This window comes from Ornithorhynchus anatinus, chromosome 18, assembly GCF_004115215.2.
Source record: "Ornithorhynchus anatinus isolate Pmale09 chromosome 18, mOrnAna1.pri.v4, whole genome shotgun sequence".
Taxonomy (NCBI): domain Eukaryota; kingdom Metazoa; phylum Chordata; class Mammalia; order Monotremata; family Ornithorhynchidae; genus Ornithorhynchus; species Ornithorhynchus anatinus.
In genome coordinates this window covers 2268170-2282151 of record NC_041745.1, presented here as the reverse complement: position 1 = coordinate 2282151, position 13982 = coordinate 2268170, and the positions used below count along the sequence as shown (strand labels likewise).

The window sequence follows — 13982 nt, the reverse complement described above, 5'->3', positions numbered from 1 at the left end:
CCTTCTGCGAGGACGCGCCTCCCTCGGCGCGCGCCCGCCGGCCCCGCCCACTCCGGAACTACAACTCCCGGCATGCCCCGGCGCCGGCGGCGGGCGGCCCGGACGCGCTTTGCCGACTGGGATTTGTAGTCTTCCGGCCCCGCTCCTTTCTCCCCCCCCACCCGCCGCTCAACCCAGTGCGCAGGCGCAGTGGGCCTCCGCGGCCCCCGCCCTTCCTCCAGCTCCAACCAAAACAAACGGTCGAGAGGAATTAGTTTAATTTCACACCTTGTCGACTTCCCCTCCTCGAAGCCCTCCTGAGAGCTCACCTCCTCCAGGAGGCCTTCCCAAGCTGAGCCCTCCCTCTCCCTCCCCCCTCCCCACAGCACTTGTGCCTCTCTGTACATAGAACAGTGCTCTGCACAGAGTAAGGGTTTAATAATAATAATGTTGGTATTGGTCAAGCGCTTACTCTGTGCAGAGCGCTGTTCTAAGCGCTGGGGGAGAGACAGGGTCATCAGGTGGTCCCACGTGAGGCTCCCAGTTAATCCCCATTTTACAGATGAGGTCACTGAGGCACAGAGAATAATAATAATATTAATAATGTTGGTATTGGTTAAGCGCTTACTATGTGCAGAGCACTGTTGTAAGCGCTGGGGAAGATACAGGGCGATCAGGTTGTCCCACGTGAGGCTCACAGTTAATCCCCATTTTAGAGATGAGGGAACTGAGGCCCAGAGAATGACTTGTCCACAGTCACACAGCTGACAAGTGGCAGGGCTGGGATTCGAACCCACGACCTCTGACTCCCAAGACCGGGCTCTTTCCACTGAGCCACACTGCTTCTCTAACAAATAGTGCTGCTTAACAAATACCAACATTATTATTATTATTACATATTTATTATTCCATTTATTTTGTTCATGATGTGTGTATGTCTGTGATTCTATTTATCTTGATGCTATTGACGCCTGTCTACTTGTTGTGCTGTCTGCTCCCTCCTTATATTCATTCAGTAGTATTTATTGAGCGCTTACTATGTGCAGAGCACTGTACTAAGCACTTGGAATGGACAATTCAGCTAAAGATAGAGCCAATCCCTGCTCCCGTCTGGGCTGGGCCTTGCTCCCAGATGGGATCATTCATTTACAGCTGGCTCAGTGGAAAGAGCCCGGGCTTGGGAGTCAGAGGTCATGGGTTCTAATCCCCACTCCACCACCTGTCAGCTGGGTGACTTGGGGCAAGTCACTTCACTTCTCTGGGCCTCAGTGGCCTCATCTGCAAGATGGGGATGAAGACTGTGAGCCTCACACAGGACAACCTGATTACCCTGTATCTATCCTAGCGCTGAGGACAGTGCTCAGCACATAGTAAGTACTTAACAAATACCAATATTATTATTCCTTCATTTTTTCATTCATTCAATCATATTTATTGAGCGCTTACTTTCACCCAAGCAGGAAAATGAGCCTTTCTGATGCTTGTGGCTGCCTCAATCGCCCCTCTAGACTGTGAGCTCGTGGTGGGCAGGAATGTCTCTGTTGTTTTAGTGTGCTCTCCCAAGTGCTTAGTACAGTGCTTTGCCCACAGTAAGCGCTCATCAAATACGATTGAATGAATGAATGAAATGCCCAATAAATGCAATTGAAAGAATGAATCCCCTTCTCTGGACTGCAAGGTCATTGCCAGCAGGGAACCTCTCCCCACCGCATAGCACCAATGTATATAACTTTCATTTTATTTATTTAGATTGATGGCTGTTTACTTAGAGAAGCAGCATGGCTTAGTGGAAAGAGCACAGCCTTGGGAGTCAGAAGGACCTGGGTTCTAATCCCGCCTCCGCCACTCGTCAGCTGTGTGACTTTGGGTAAGTCACTTAACTTCTCTATGCCTCAGCCACCTCATCTGTGAAATGGGGATGAAGACTGTGAGCCCCACGTGGGACAATCTGATTACCTTGTATCTACCCCAGTGCTTAGAACAGTGCTTGGCACATAGCAAGTGCTTTACAAATACTATCCAGTGCTTAGAAAAAAAGCGCTTAGAATAGTGCTTGGCACATAGTAAGCGCTTAACACATGCCATCATCATTATTATTATTGTATTGATGTGTGTTCCCCGGCCTAGACTGTGAGCTCGTTGTGGGCAGGGATTGTCTCTGTATTGTACTTTCCCAAGCATTTAGTACAGTGCACTGCACACTCTAAGTGCTCAATAAATACATTTTGAATGAATGAATCCCCCCCGGACTGTAAACTCATTGTGAGCCAGGAACATATCTACCAACTCTGTGGTATTATACTCTCCCAAGCGCTTAGTTCAGCATTCTGCACACAGTAAGTACTCAATAAATACCATCGATTGATTGATTGATCCGGTCCTCACGAAAGATCATGGGGAGAGGTTAGACTCAGCGGGAAGGGATGACCTCTGCTGGTCCCGTCCATTCATTTATTCATTTATTTAACCGTATTTATTAAACACTTACTGTGTGCAGAGCACTGTAGTAAGCTCTTGGGAAAGTACAGTACGCATTATAAGATTTCTAGCCCGTTGATCAATGGTATTTATGGAGTGCTTACCATGTGCAGAGGACTGTACTAAGCGCTTGGAAGAGTTGGTAGACATGTTCCTTTTCCTACAGTGAGTTTATAGGCTAGTGGGGAGGGGACAGAAATTAATATAAACTCGGGATATGTGCACAAATGCCGGGGGGCTGAGGGAAGGGTGAATCAAATGTGCAAATTCAAGTGCAAGGACTCGGACATGGTGGGACGGGAGTTTACAGATTCTCTTTTCTCCCCCCTTTTGGGGAAGAGAAAAGCCTCTTCAGTCCTCACAGGGAGAGGGGACTTGCCGTCTCCGGTGCTAGGCTAATTTCAAGAAGCATTGGAGAAGCAGCGTGGAAGTAGTGGATAGAGCACAGGCCCGGGACTCAGAAGGTCATGGGTTCTAATCCTGACTCTGCCATTTGTCTGCTGTGTGGCCTTGAGCAAGTCACTTCACTTCTCTGGGCCTCACTTCCCTCATCTGTAAAAGGGGGTTGAAGACTGTGATGTGGGACAGGGACTGTGTCCAACCTAATAAACTTGTATCCACCTCAGTGCTTAGTACAGTGCCTGGCGCGTAGTAAGCACTTAACAAAACCCATTATTACTATTATTATTATAAGTACGTGGTGACCCCATTTGAGAAGGGCCCGGAACTGAATTAAACGTCAAGGGGGCCTTCCCAGACTCAGGAGGCCTTCCCAGACTGAGCCCCTCTTTTCCTCTGCTCCTCCTTCCCTCCCCATCGCCCCGACTCCCTCCCTCTGCTCTACCTGCTCCACAGCACTTATGTGTATATACATACATATTTATTATTCTATTTCTTTTATTAATAATGAGTATATATCTCTAATTCTATTTATCCATTTTGATGCTGTTGATGCCTGTCTACTTCTTTTGTTTTGCTGTCCATCTCCCCCTTCTAACCTGTGAGCCCCTTGTTGCCAAATTGTACTTTCCAAGCGCTTAGTACAGTGCGCTGCCCACAGTAAGCGCTCAATAAAGATGATTGAATGAATGAATGGGAAGCAGCGTGGCTCGGGGGAAAGAGCCCGGGCTGGGGAGTCCGAGGTCATGGGTTCGAATCCTTGCTCCACCGCTTGTCAGCTGGGTGACTTTGGGCAAGTCACTTCAGAGAAGCAGCATGGCTCAGTGGAAGGAGTCCCGGCTTGGGTGTCAGAGGTCATGGGTTCAAATGCCAGCTCAGCCGCTTGTCAGCTGGGTGACTTAGGGCAAGTCACTTAACTTCTCTGTGCCTCTGTCAAATGGGGATGAAGACTGGGAGCCTCACGTGGGACAACCTGATTACCCTGTATCTTCTCCAGTGCTTAGAACAGTGCTCTGCACATAGTAAGTGCTTAACAAATAACAACATTATTATTATTGTATCCTCTCCAGCTCTTAGAACAGTGCTTGGCCCATAGTAAGTGCTTAACAAATGCCATCATTATTATTTCATTTCACTGGGCCTCAGTGGCCTCATCTGGAAAAGGGGGCTGAAGACTGGGAGCCCCACGTGGGACAACCTGATGACCTTGTATCCTCCCCAGCGCTTAGAACAATGCTTGGCACAGAGTAAGCGCTGAACAAATGCCAGCATCGTGGCTCAGTGGAAATAATGTTGGTATTTGTTCAGCGCTTACTCTGTGCAGAGCACTGTTCTAAGCGCTGGAGTAGCCACAGGGGAATCAGGTTGTCCCACATGGGGCTCACAGTCTTAATCCCCATTTTACAGATGAGGTCACTGAGGCCCAGTGAAGTGACTTGCCCACAGTCACCCAGCTGACAGGTGGCAGACCTGGGATAGAGCCCGGGCTTGGGAGTCAGAGGTCATGGGTTCGAATCCCGCCTCTGCCACTTGTCAGCTGGGTGACTGTGGGCGAGTCACTTCACTTCTCTGGGCCTCAGTTCCCTCATCTGTAAAATGGGGATTAACTGTGAACCTCACGTGGGACCACCTGATTGCCCTGTATCCCCTCCAGCGCTTAGAACAGTGCTCTGCACCTAATAAGCGCTTCACAAATACCAACATTTTTTTAATTATTATTAGAAGGAATGACTGAATGGGGGGGGGGCGGAACTGGAGGGCGCGGTCGGCGTTTCCAGCCGGACCGGAAGTGGGACGCGGCCCTCTCGGAAGAGGGGGAAGGAAAATGGGGGCGGTGACCCGGAAGGGCTTGTGGGGACGGGGTTGACCCCGCGGGGCTCCGCGTGGCGGCGAGGCCTGGCGCGCGCCTCAGGTAATAATAATAATAATAATGTTGGTATTTGTTAAGCGCTTACTTGGTGCCGAGCACTGTTCTAAGCGCTGGGGGAGAGACAGGGTCATCAGGTGGTCCCACGTGGGGCTCCCAGTCTTCATCCCCATTTTCCAGATGAGGGAACTGAGGCCCAGAGAAGTGAAGTGACTGGCCCACAGTCACACAGCTGACAGGTGGCAGATCAGCTTGTCCCACGTGGGGCTCCCAGTCTTCATCCCCATTTTCCAGGCGAGGGAACTGAGGCCCAGAGAAGTAATAATGTTATTAATAATGTTGGTATTTGTTAAGCGCTTCCTATGTGCCGAGCACTGTTCTAAGCGCTGGGGGAGACACAGGGGAATCAGGTTGTCGCACGTGGGGCTCCCAGTCTTCATCCCCATTTTACAGATGAGGTAAGTGAGGCACAGAGAAGTGAAGTGACTTGCCCACAGTCACCCAGCTGACAAGTGAAAGAGCCGGGATTTGAACTCATGACCTCCGACTCCATAGCCCGAGCTCTTTCCACTGAGCCACGCTGCTTCTAGTCACCCAGCTGACAAGGGGCAGAGCCGGGATTCGAACCCATGCCCTTTGACTCCCAAGCCCGGGTTCTTTCCACTGAGCCACGCTGCTTCTCAGGTAATAATGTTGGTATTTGTTAAGCGCTTACTATGTGCCGAGCACTGTGCTAAGCGCTGGGGTAGACACAGGGGAATCAGGTTGTCCCACGTGGGGCTCACAGTCTTCATCCCCATTTTACAGATGAGGGAACTGAGGCACAGAGAAGTGAAGTGACTTGCCCACAGTCACACAGCTGACAAGTGGCAGAGCTGGGATTCGAACTCATGACCTCTGACTCCAAAGCCCATGCTCTTTCCACTGAGCCACGCTGCTTCTCTGGTAGGGGCTGCAGACTTTGTGCAGAGCACTGTCCTAAGCGCTCGGAGCGGACAGTTGGTCAACAGACCGAGACCGTCCCCGCCACTTGAAACCAGCCTCTTCCTTTCGGCCGCAAACATTTAGTACAGTGCTTTGCACCCAGTAAGCGCACCATAAGGACGAAGGGGAAGCAGCCCGGGCCTGGTCCGCTGTGTGACGTTGGACAGGTCACTTCTCCGGCCCTCACTTCCCTCCTCTCTAAAATGGGGATGAATAATAATAATGGTGCTATTTGTTAAGTGCCTACTGTGTGCCAAGCACTGTTCTGTATTTTCATTACCCTATTTATGTCATTAAGGAGATGTACATCGCCTTGATTCTATTTATTTGCTATTGTTTTCATGAGATGTTCATCCCCTTGATTCTATTTATTGCTATGGTTCTTGTTTGTCTCCCTGATTAGACTGTAAGCCCATCACAGGGCGGGGACCGTCTCTATTTGTTACCGATTTGTCCATTCCAAGCGCTTAGTACAGTGCTCTGCACATAGGAAGCGCTCAATAAATACTATTGAATGAATGAATGTTCTAAGCTCTGGGGGTGGGGGTTACAAGGTGATGAGGTTGTCCCCCTTGGGGCTCCCAGTCTTCCCATTTTCCAGATGAGGTCACTGAGGCCCAGTGAAGTGACTTGCCCAAAGTCACCCAGCTGACAAGTGGCATAGGCAGGATTCGAACCCTTGACCTCTGACTCCCCAGCCCGGGCTCTTTCCACTGTGCCATACTACTACTACTAATGTTGGTATTTGTTAATATAATAATTATAATGTTGGTATTTGTTAAGCGCTTACTATGTGCCAGACACTGTTCTAAGTGCTGGAGTAGACAGAGGGTTGTCCCACATGAGGCTCCCAGTCCTCATCCCCATTTTACAGATGAAGTAACTGAGGCCCAGAGAAGGGAAGTGACTTGCCCCAGTCACCCAGCTGACAAGTGGCATAGGCAGGATTCGAACCCTTGACCTCTGACTCCCCAGCCCAGGCTCTTCCACTGTGCCACACTACTACTACTAATGTTGGTATTTGTTAATATAATAATTATAATGTTGGTATTTGTTAAGCGCTTACTATGTGCCAGACACTTCTAAGCGCTGGGGTAGACAGAGGGTTGTCCCACGTGAGGCTCCCAGTCCTCATCCCCATTTTACAGATGAAGTAACTGAGGCCCAGAGAAGGGAAGTGACTTGCCCCAGTCACCCAGCTGACAAGTGGCATAGGCAGGATTCGAACCCTTGACCTCTGACTCCCCAGCCCAGGCTCTTCCACTGTGCCACACTACTACTACTAATGTTGGTATTTGTTAAGCGCTTACTATGTGCCAGACACTTCTAAGCGCTGGGGTAGACAGAGGGTTGTCCCACGTGAGGCTCCCAGTCCTCATCCCCATTTTACAGATGAAGTAACTGAGGCCCAGAGAAGTGAAGCGACTTGCCCCCAGTCACACAGTTGCCAAGTGGCAGAGTCAGGATTCGAACCCATGACCTCAGACTCCCAAGCCCGGGCTCTTTCCACCGAGCCATGCTGCTTCTGTGAAGGCTGTGAGCCCCACCTGGGACAACCTCATCACCCTGTATGTACCCCAGCGCTTAGAACAGTGCTCGGCACTTAGTAAGCGCTCAACAAATACCAACATCAGTAGTATTATTATTAATCCCGGCCCCGCCCATGGTCAGTGTGACCTTGTGACCATTAGAACCCATGACCTTCTGACTTCCAGGCCCATGCTCTCCCCACTACGCAGTCAGGGAAGAGCATGAGGTGAGGAGAAGTGCCTGAAAAAGAGTCAGTATGTCAAGAGTGGGGAATCTTGAAGCCTATCGATCTAACATTTCTGCTAGCACTTAATAAGCAGTTAAGTTGCAGTTTACCCCAGAAGAAAAGTTTTAAATGGCCATTTTTGTATCTTTCACAGGGGCTCGGCCAAAATATACTTATTTTACGGGTCATAAAGATACTTTCCGTTATCTAAGAAAACCTTTGGGTGGAGCCAGTATGTTTCATTTCATTCAGAGATGTTGCCAGCTGCCTTTCCAGGTAAGATTCGAAGATTTCTCGGCTCCAAAGCCCTGATTCAATTATCCCACAGACCAGAGGGGAGTTTCCATCTTCTTTGGATAAAATGCACTTCAGCCTTAAAAGCTCTGCTTTCCCCTTCACAGTGGGGAAAATGTCGGCCCTCGGTTATTGTCCTCGTTCATTAGTGGTGCAGTTCTTAATCAGTGATATTTATCGAGCGATTATGGCGTGCAGAGCATTGTACTAAGCACTTGGGAGAGTACGATACAACAGAATTAGCAAACGCGTTCCCTTCCCATAAAAAGAATTGTTTTAATCTTTAAGCTCTTTTGCATCCTGTGGAGTGTTGGGAAAGTAAAACAGAAGCGAAACTTAAAGATTTCCTGCCCTCAAGAAACTTACAATTTAAAAGAAGGGCAGGCATAAGAAAATTGTGTACAAATAATGGGAACAGAAGTAAGAACAAGGACCAGAGAGGTGGTAATAATAATTCTGGTATTTGTTAAGCGCTTATTGTGTGCCAGGCAATATACTAAGTGCTAGGATGGGTACGGGATAATGGGGTTGGCCCATTATCCCACGTGGGGCTCATAGTCTTAATCCCCATTTTACAGAGGAGGAAAATGAGGCCCAGAGATGGGAAATAGACTTGCCGAAGGTCACCCAGCTGACAAGTGGTGGAGCCACTATTAGAATCCAGGACCCTCTGACTCCCAGGCCCGGGCTTTAGTCACTAGGTCACTTAGTGACCTAAGCAGCTGGGGAAAGGTGGTGTAGCCGCTGCAGTTTCTAAAGGTGGATCAGGTGTCTTAGTAAGCACCGTACTTACCAACTCACCCACTTGGTTGGAGAGGAAAGGAAGTGGCATTTTTCTGGAGGCTGATTTCCCTTTTAATGAAGGGAGGATGCTGATATTTATGATGATAATTATACGAGTATCGTCGTCTTACTAAGTTGAACCCTGGATTGTGAAAAGATGAGCCCAGAGGTGACTTTGAGGGGATGTTGCGTTTTCCTTGCCCCCTTACTCTCCTACTACAGCTCAGCCTGCATGCGTCGCTCCTCTATTGCCAAATTACTCACTGTACCTTGATCCCGTCCTGTCTTTGGGTCACATCACCCTCCCTCTTCATATCCCACAGACAGTGACTTTTCCCACCTTCAAAACCTAATTGAAGGCCCATCTCCTCCAAAAGGCCTTCCCTGACTAAACCCTCATTTCCTCTTTTCCCACTCCCTCTTACATCGCCCTGATTCGCTCCCTTTATTCATCGCCCCTGCCCCGTCCCACAGCCCTTATGTACATATCTGTCATTTATTTATGTTAACATCTGTCTCCCCCTCTAGACTTTAAGCTCGTTGTGGGCAGGGAATGTGTCTGTTGCTGTCTCCCGAGCGCTTAGTACAGTGATCTGCACACAGTAAACACTCAATAAATACGACTGACTGATTCTTTTCCCACTCTCTTCTGCGTCGCCTTGACTTGCTCCCTTTAAACATATGTATATATCTGTAACTTATTGATTTATATTGATGTCTGTCTCCCGCTCTAGATGTAAGCTCATTGTGGGCAGGGAACGTGTCTGTCCTATTATTGTGCTGTACTCTCCCGAGCGCTCAGTACAGTGCTCTGCGCACAGTAAGCGCTCTACAAACACGATCGATCGACTGATTTCCCCTGGGGAGCGGAAGGAGACCCGTGTCCCGATTGCCCTTGCGTCCAGCCGTTTTGCAGACGCTCTTAATTCCTCGTTTCCTTGCAGCTCCAGAAATTCTCCCTTCCCCTGATGGAGGGAGCTGTCAGGAGGGTACACCCCTACCCTTGCCTCCAGCCTCTCCAAAAGAACCATCTCCCCATCCGGGGGAGATGTTGGCCAGCACCCCCGGCGCCGGCGTGCTCGAGCGGGGCCCGGAGCTTCCACGCTTCTCCCTGCTGCTTCAAGAAGAAGAAACCTGCCGTCGCCACACCGAAGCAGCCGCGCATCCTGGGATACCTCCCCGCCACCCCGAAGCCTGCCCGGTATTTGGCCGCCGCGGGGATGATACCTTTCGTCGCCCCGCCCCTCATCATGGTGGCGACAAAGTCTTACTTGCCCATACTGGCGTTTACTCAGATGGCGTACGGAACCTGCCTCCTCGCCTTCCTGGGCGGCATCCGATGGGGCTACGCCCTGCCCGAAGGCAGCCCGGCTAAGCCCGACCTGATGAACTTGGCCATAAGCACCGTTCCGATTTTCTTTGCGTGGTTCACCTTCATCCTCTCCGAGGGCCTCAGCGAAGCCATCGTCCTGCTGATCGTGGGGTTTGGGGTGACCTTACACAACGAACTCTTCCTTCTGAACAATTGCGTCAACTGGTTCAAAGCACTGGAGATAGTCCTGACCTTAGTCATGGTGTTTTCACTTATAGCCACACTTCTCCTCCAAGATCTTTATCCAGAGAAAGGTCCGAAGAGGCCCGGTAAAATATAACAAATGTGAAACCGTGGTCTTCTTTACTGGGTCTCACCAGATCCTCCAGTGCCTCAGCTGCCAATCTCTCGTGTGTGGCTTTTCTTTTCTCCGTCTGCAGGGCCCTTCGAGGTGATTTAGTTTTCCCTCCCATCTCCTAGGTATCGTTCTTCGCCTGACTCACGTTGGGAGGCAAAACGGGGCTTGGAGTTGCTTTGGCTATTCACCCGAGAGCAGGAGGTAAATCCGCGCTCCCCTTATCTCCACCCCCCAGACTCTCGAATCTCTCGGTCAGAAGTTTGAATCCCATTTTAAAAAGATTTTCTGGTCCCATGACCTCTGCTGATAGAAGAGACGGGAAGCGGAAAGTAGCGGGTGGTCCCACGTTGGCAATCGTGTCGTGGAGCTGTGGGAGCGGCGAAGCCTGGTCGGTGTAGTTATCCGGACAAAGCTGCTTCTCGGAAAGGAAGTGGCACTGGAAATCCCTAGAATTAGGCACAGCCGTGTAATGTTTATGTATTCCCAAGGTATGGATCACTGGAGAACTGCAGTTCCCGTAGATGTTAAACTCCCTGTGGGCAGAGAGCATGTCTGCCAACTCTATTGATTTTCCAAAGAGCCCTGCATTCGGTAAGCATTGAGTACATACCATTGATTTATGTTTTTTTTTAAATGACATTTGTTAAGCGCTTACTATTTGCCAGGTACTTTTCTAAGCGCTGGGTAATTAAAGGATAAGCAGGTTGGACACAGTTCCTGTCCCCCAAGGGGCTCACGGTCTTGATTCCCATTTTACAGATGAGGTAACTGAGGCCCAGTGAAGTGACTTGTCCCAGGTCACATAGCAGACAGGCGGCCGATCTGGGACTGCAACCCAGGTCCTTCCTTCCGACTCCCAGGCCCGGGCTGTATCCACTAGGCCCTGCTGCTTCCCCAGAGGTGATTGAACTGGCAATTGCCAGAAAGTATCGACTGAAAAGAGACCATCTCATCTGATCCCACGCAGCTGGTTGTTGAAAACTAGGTGACTTCTCCCAAACCAGAGGGATTGAAGACGATGAGAAAGGTGTATTTTAAGGGGAGAGCTTCATTCACTCATGCATGCATTCATTCAGTCGTATTTATTGAGCGCTTACAAGCCTACAGTTTTCTCATACCACCTCCCAGTGTATTCAGCTAATTGTGCATTGTGGAAGAGATTTCTGTAATTCTGCCTTCGAGTTCTAGCAGAAATGCACATGGAGGACTCGTGTTCCAAAGGACTGATCTTAACTTGGCTCTTACACAGTGGTGGAGATGATAGAATACATCTATTCTAGAGATGTATTCTAACATCTAGATGTAGAGAAGCAGCATGGCTCAGTGGAAAGAGCCCGGGCTGCGGAGTCAGAGGTCATGGGTTTAAATCCCGGCTCCACCACTTGTCAGCTCTGTGACTTTGGATAAGTCACTTCTCTGTGTCTCAGCGACCTCATTTGTAAAATGGGCATTAAGACTGTGAGCTCCACATGGTACAACCTGATCACCTTTTATCCTCTCCAGGGCTTAGAACAGTGCTTTGCACATAGTAAGAGCTTAACAAATACCATTCTTATTATTCTCTTTTGGGAGTTGTGCCAAGTTTTGAAACCAGTGCTACTCCTGTATTAACTGTTGACCAGTCCCCAGTATACCAGGGTGGGCACCTTGTCCTTAAGTTCACATCCCAAAAGAGAATGGGCCTAAAGGTGTAGAGATTGACCCCGCAATGAAGGCAGGGGGTCAGGGATAGTCGATCAGTCCTATTTGTTGAGCACTTACTGTGTGCAGAACACTGTAAGGAGCGCTTGGGAGAGTATACAATATGACAGAGTTGGCCCCAGAGGCTCCATTTCCCAAAGGAGACAGCAGCCAAGACCATAAGCAGTCTTTGGCCGAGTCTGATGAGATGGGTCTTCTCTCTCCACCGGTGCTAGAAGCACTTGGAGGAACTGGGAAAATGTGAGGAAAGGAAATGCAACCAGCTCTTCAAACCTTCCCCTGGGGGGATCTTCACTGAATCCTACTCAAGCCTGGGGGATGTATCACTCAAAACAAAATAAAGCAGCTCCAGAACAGATCTTTTATCGTTGATTTGGTTTTGCTCCTCAATTATTTTCAGAGGTGTTTTAATCGGCCTGGAAAAGTCTGATCCACAGAGCCTGCTTTTGTTCTCACGGCGCGCGACAAGGCACGACTTCAGGAAACTTGGTGCCGGGTTGGGTATTTCCGACCTGTTAAGCGTGTGAGTTTCTAGGTGAGATCTCAGGAAGCTGCAGCGGGGCAAAATTTCTTAGCCATCTAAAAACATTAGACAGGGACAACTGAGAATCATTTACGTGGTCTGTTGCCCAAAATTTTGAAAAAAGAGAGAACTTCTAGATGTGACTTCCTGGCTGGCGGGAGTCCAGAAACCTTGCCCAGTGATTACAGTGTTCACTGTTTGAATTTGTGGGTCGAGTAGATGGGTGAAAGGGAAGAGGTGTGTGCTAACTTCCGCCTCCAGTCCTTTCAAGCGGCAAGCACTCTGCCTATTCAGTCATATTTTCTGAGCGCTTAACTGTGTGGAGAGCATTGCATTAAGCACTTGGAGAACGAGAAACAGCATGGCCCAGTGCTATCTTATTATTATTATTATTATTATTATTATTATTATTATTAATATTACTATTAATAATATTATTACTATTAATATTATTATTATGGATAATGGATAGAGAAGCAGCATGGCTCAGTGGAAAGAGCCCGGGCTTGGGAGTCAGAGGTGAGTTCTAATCCCGGCTCCGCCACTTGTCAGCCGTGTGACTTTGGGCAAGTCACTTAACTTCTCTGTGCCCCAGCTACCTCATCTGTAAAATGGGGATTAAGACCGTGAGCCCCTCGTGGGACAACCTGATTACCTTGTATCTACCCCCCAGTGTTTAGAACAGTGCTTGGCACAGAGTAAGTGCTTAGCAAATGCCATTATTATTATAGAACCTGGGCCTGGGAGTCAGAAGGACCTGTGTTCCAGTCCTGACCTCGCCGCTTTTCTGCTGGATGACCCCGGGCAAGTCACTTAACTCCTCTGGCTCTTAGTTCCCTCATCTGTAAAATGGGCATTAAGACCATGAGCCCCATGGGAGACGTGGACCGTGTCCAATGTTATCTTGTATCTACCCCAGGGCTTAGACTAGTCTGTGGCACATAGCGTTTAACAAGTACCATTAAAAAAACAAAACAGGACCTCATTCCTGGTAAGACTTGGTTCCCCCCGGGGCTATCAGGCCTCAGCCTTTCCCAGGTTACCCACCGATCGGAGCACGGGGAGACCACCACCTCAGAGCTCGCTATTGCAAAAATCTCATTCCTTGGATGACAGGAAGGCTTGTCTTACTTTCAGTCGATCAGTGCTATTTGTCGAGCACTTATGTGCAGAGCGCTGTACTGAGCCCTCGGGAGAGTCCAGTGCAGCGGAACTAGCAGTTAAGTTCTCTGCCCATTATGAACTTCGTGAAACCCCTCTTGAGCCGGAGTCATGGATGGTAGGAGCCTACAGTGTGGCCCTGTTGTGAGGGTGTCTACTACATCTGCTTGGGTCTCCTTGGGTTACTTGGCCTTGCCCAGTTCCTGTGTGCATGTGTAATGGGGCACATTCGAGGTTGGGAAGAAATGTAAGCTAGTGAGAAGAGCACAGGCCAAGGAGTCTGGGATCTGGATTCTAATCCTGGCTCTGAGACCTTGGGCAAGTTATTTCTCTGGGCCTCAGTTTCCTCATCTGTAAAATGGGGGATGAAATACCGGCTTCCCCCTC

General features: G+C 49.3%; 1 protein-coding gene across 1 annotated transcript; it reads left to right on the top strand.

Annotated features, from left to right (window-relative positions):
- Nucleotides 1–4703: 4703 nt before the first annotated feature.
- On the top strand, nucleotides 4704–10256 carry TMEM69 (transmembrane protein 69). The gene is made up of 3 exons (XM_029046815.1): nucleotides 4704–4768; nucleotides 7618–7739; nucleotides 9485–10256. Exons 2-3 carry the CDS (start codon nucleotides 7698–7700, stop codon nucleotides 10190–10192), a joined length of 750 nt encoding a protein of 249 aa, XP_028902648.1. The 5' UTR covers nucleotides 4704–4768; nucleotides 7618–7697; the 3' UTR covers nucleotides 10193–10256.
- Nucleotides 10257–13982: the final 3726 nt, after the last annotated feature.

Excerpts from the sequence above, each read along its gene's own strand:
- TMEM69 (XM_029046815.1), top strand. The coding sequence starts at position 7,698 with ATGTTTCATTTCATTCAGAGATGTTGCCAGCTGCCTTTCCAG. Across the intron at positions 7,740-9,484 it reads GTTGCCAGCTGCCTTTCCAG|CTCCAGAAATTCTCCCTTCC; the intron begins GTAAGATTCGAA and ends GTTTCCTTGCAG.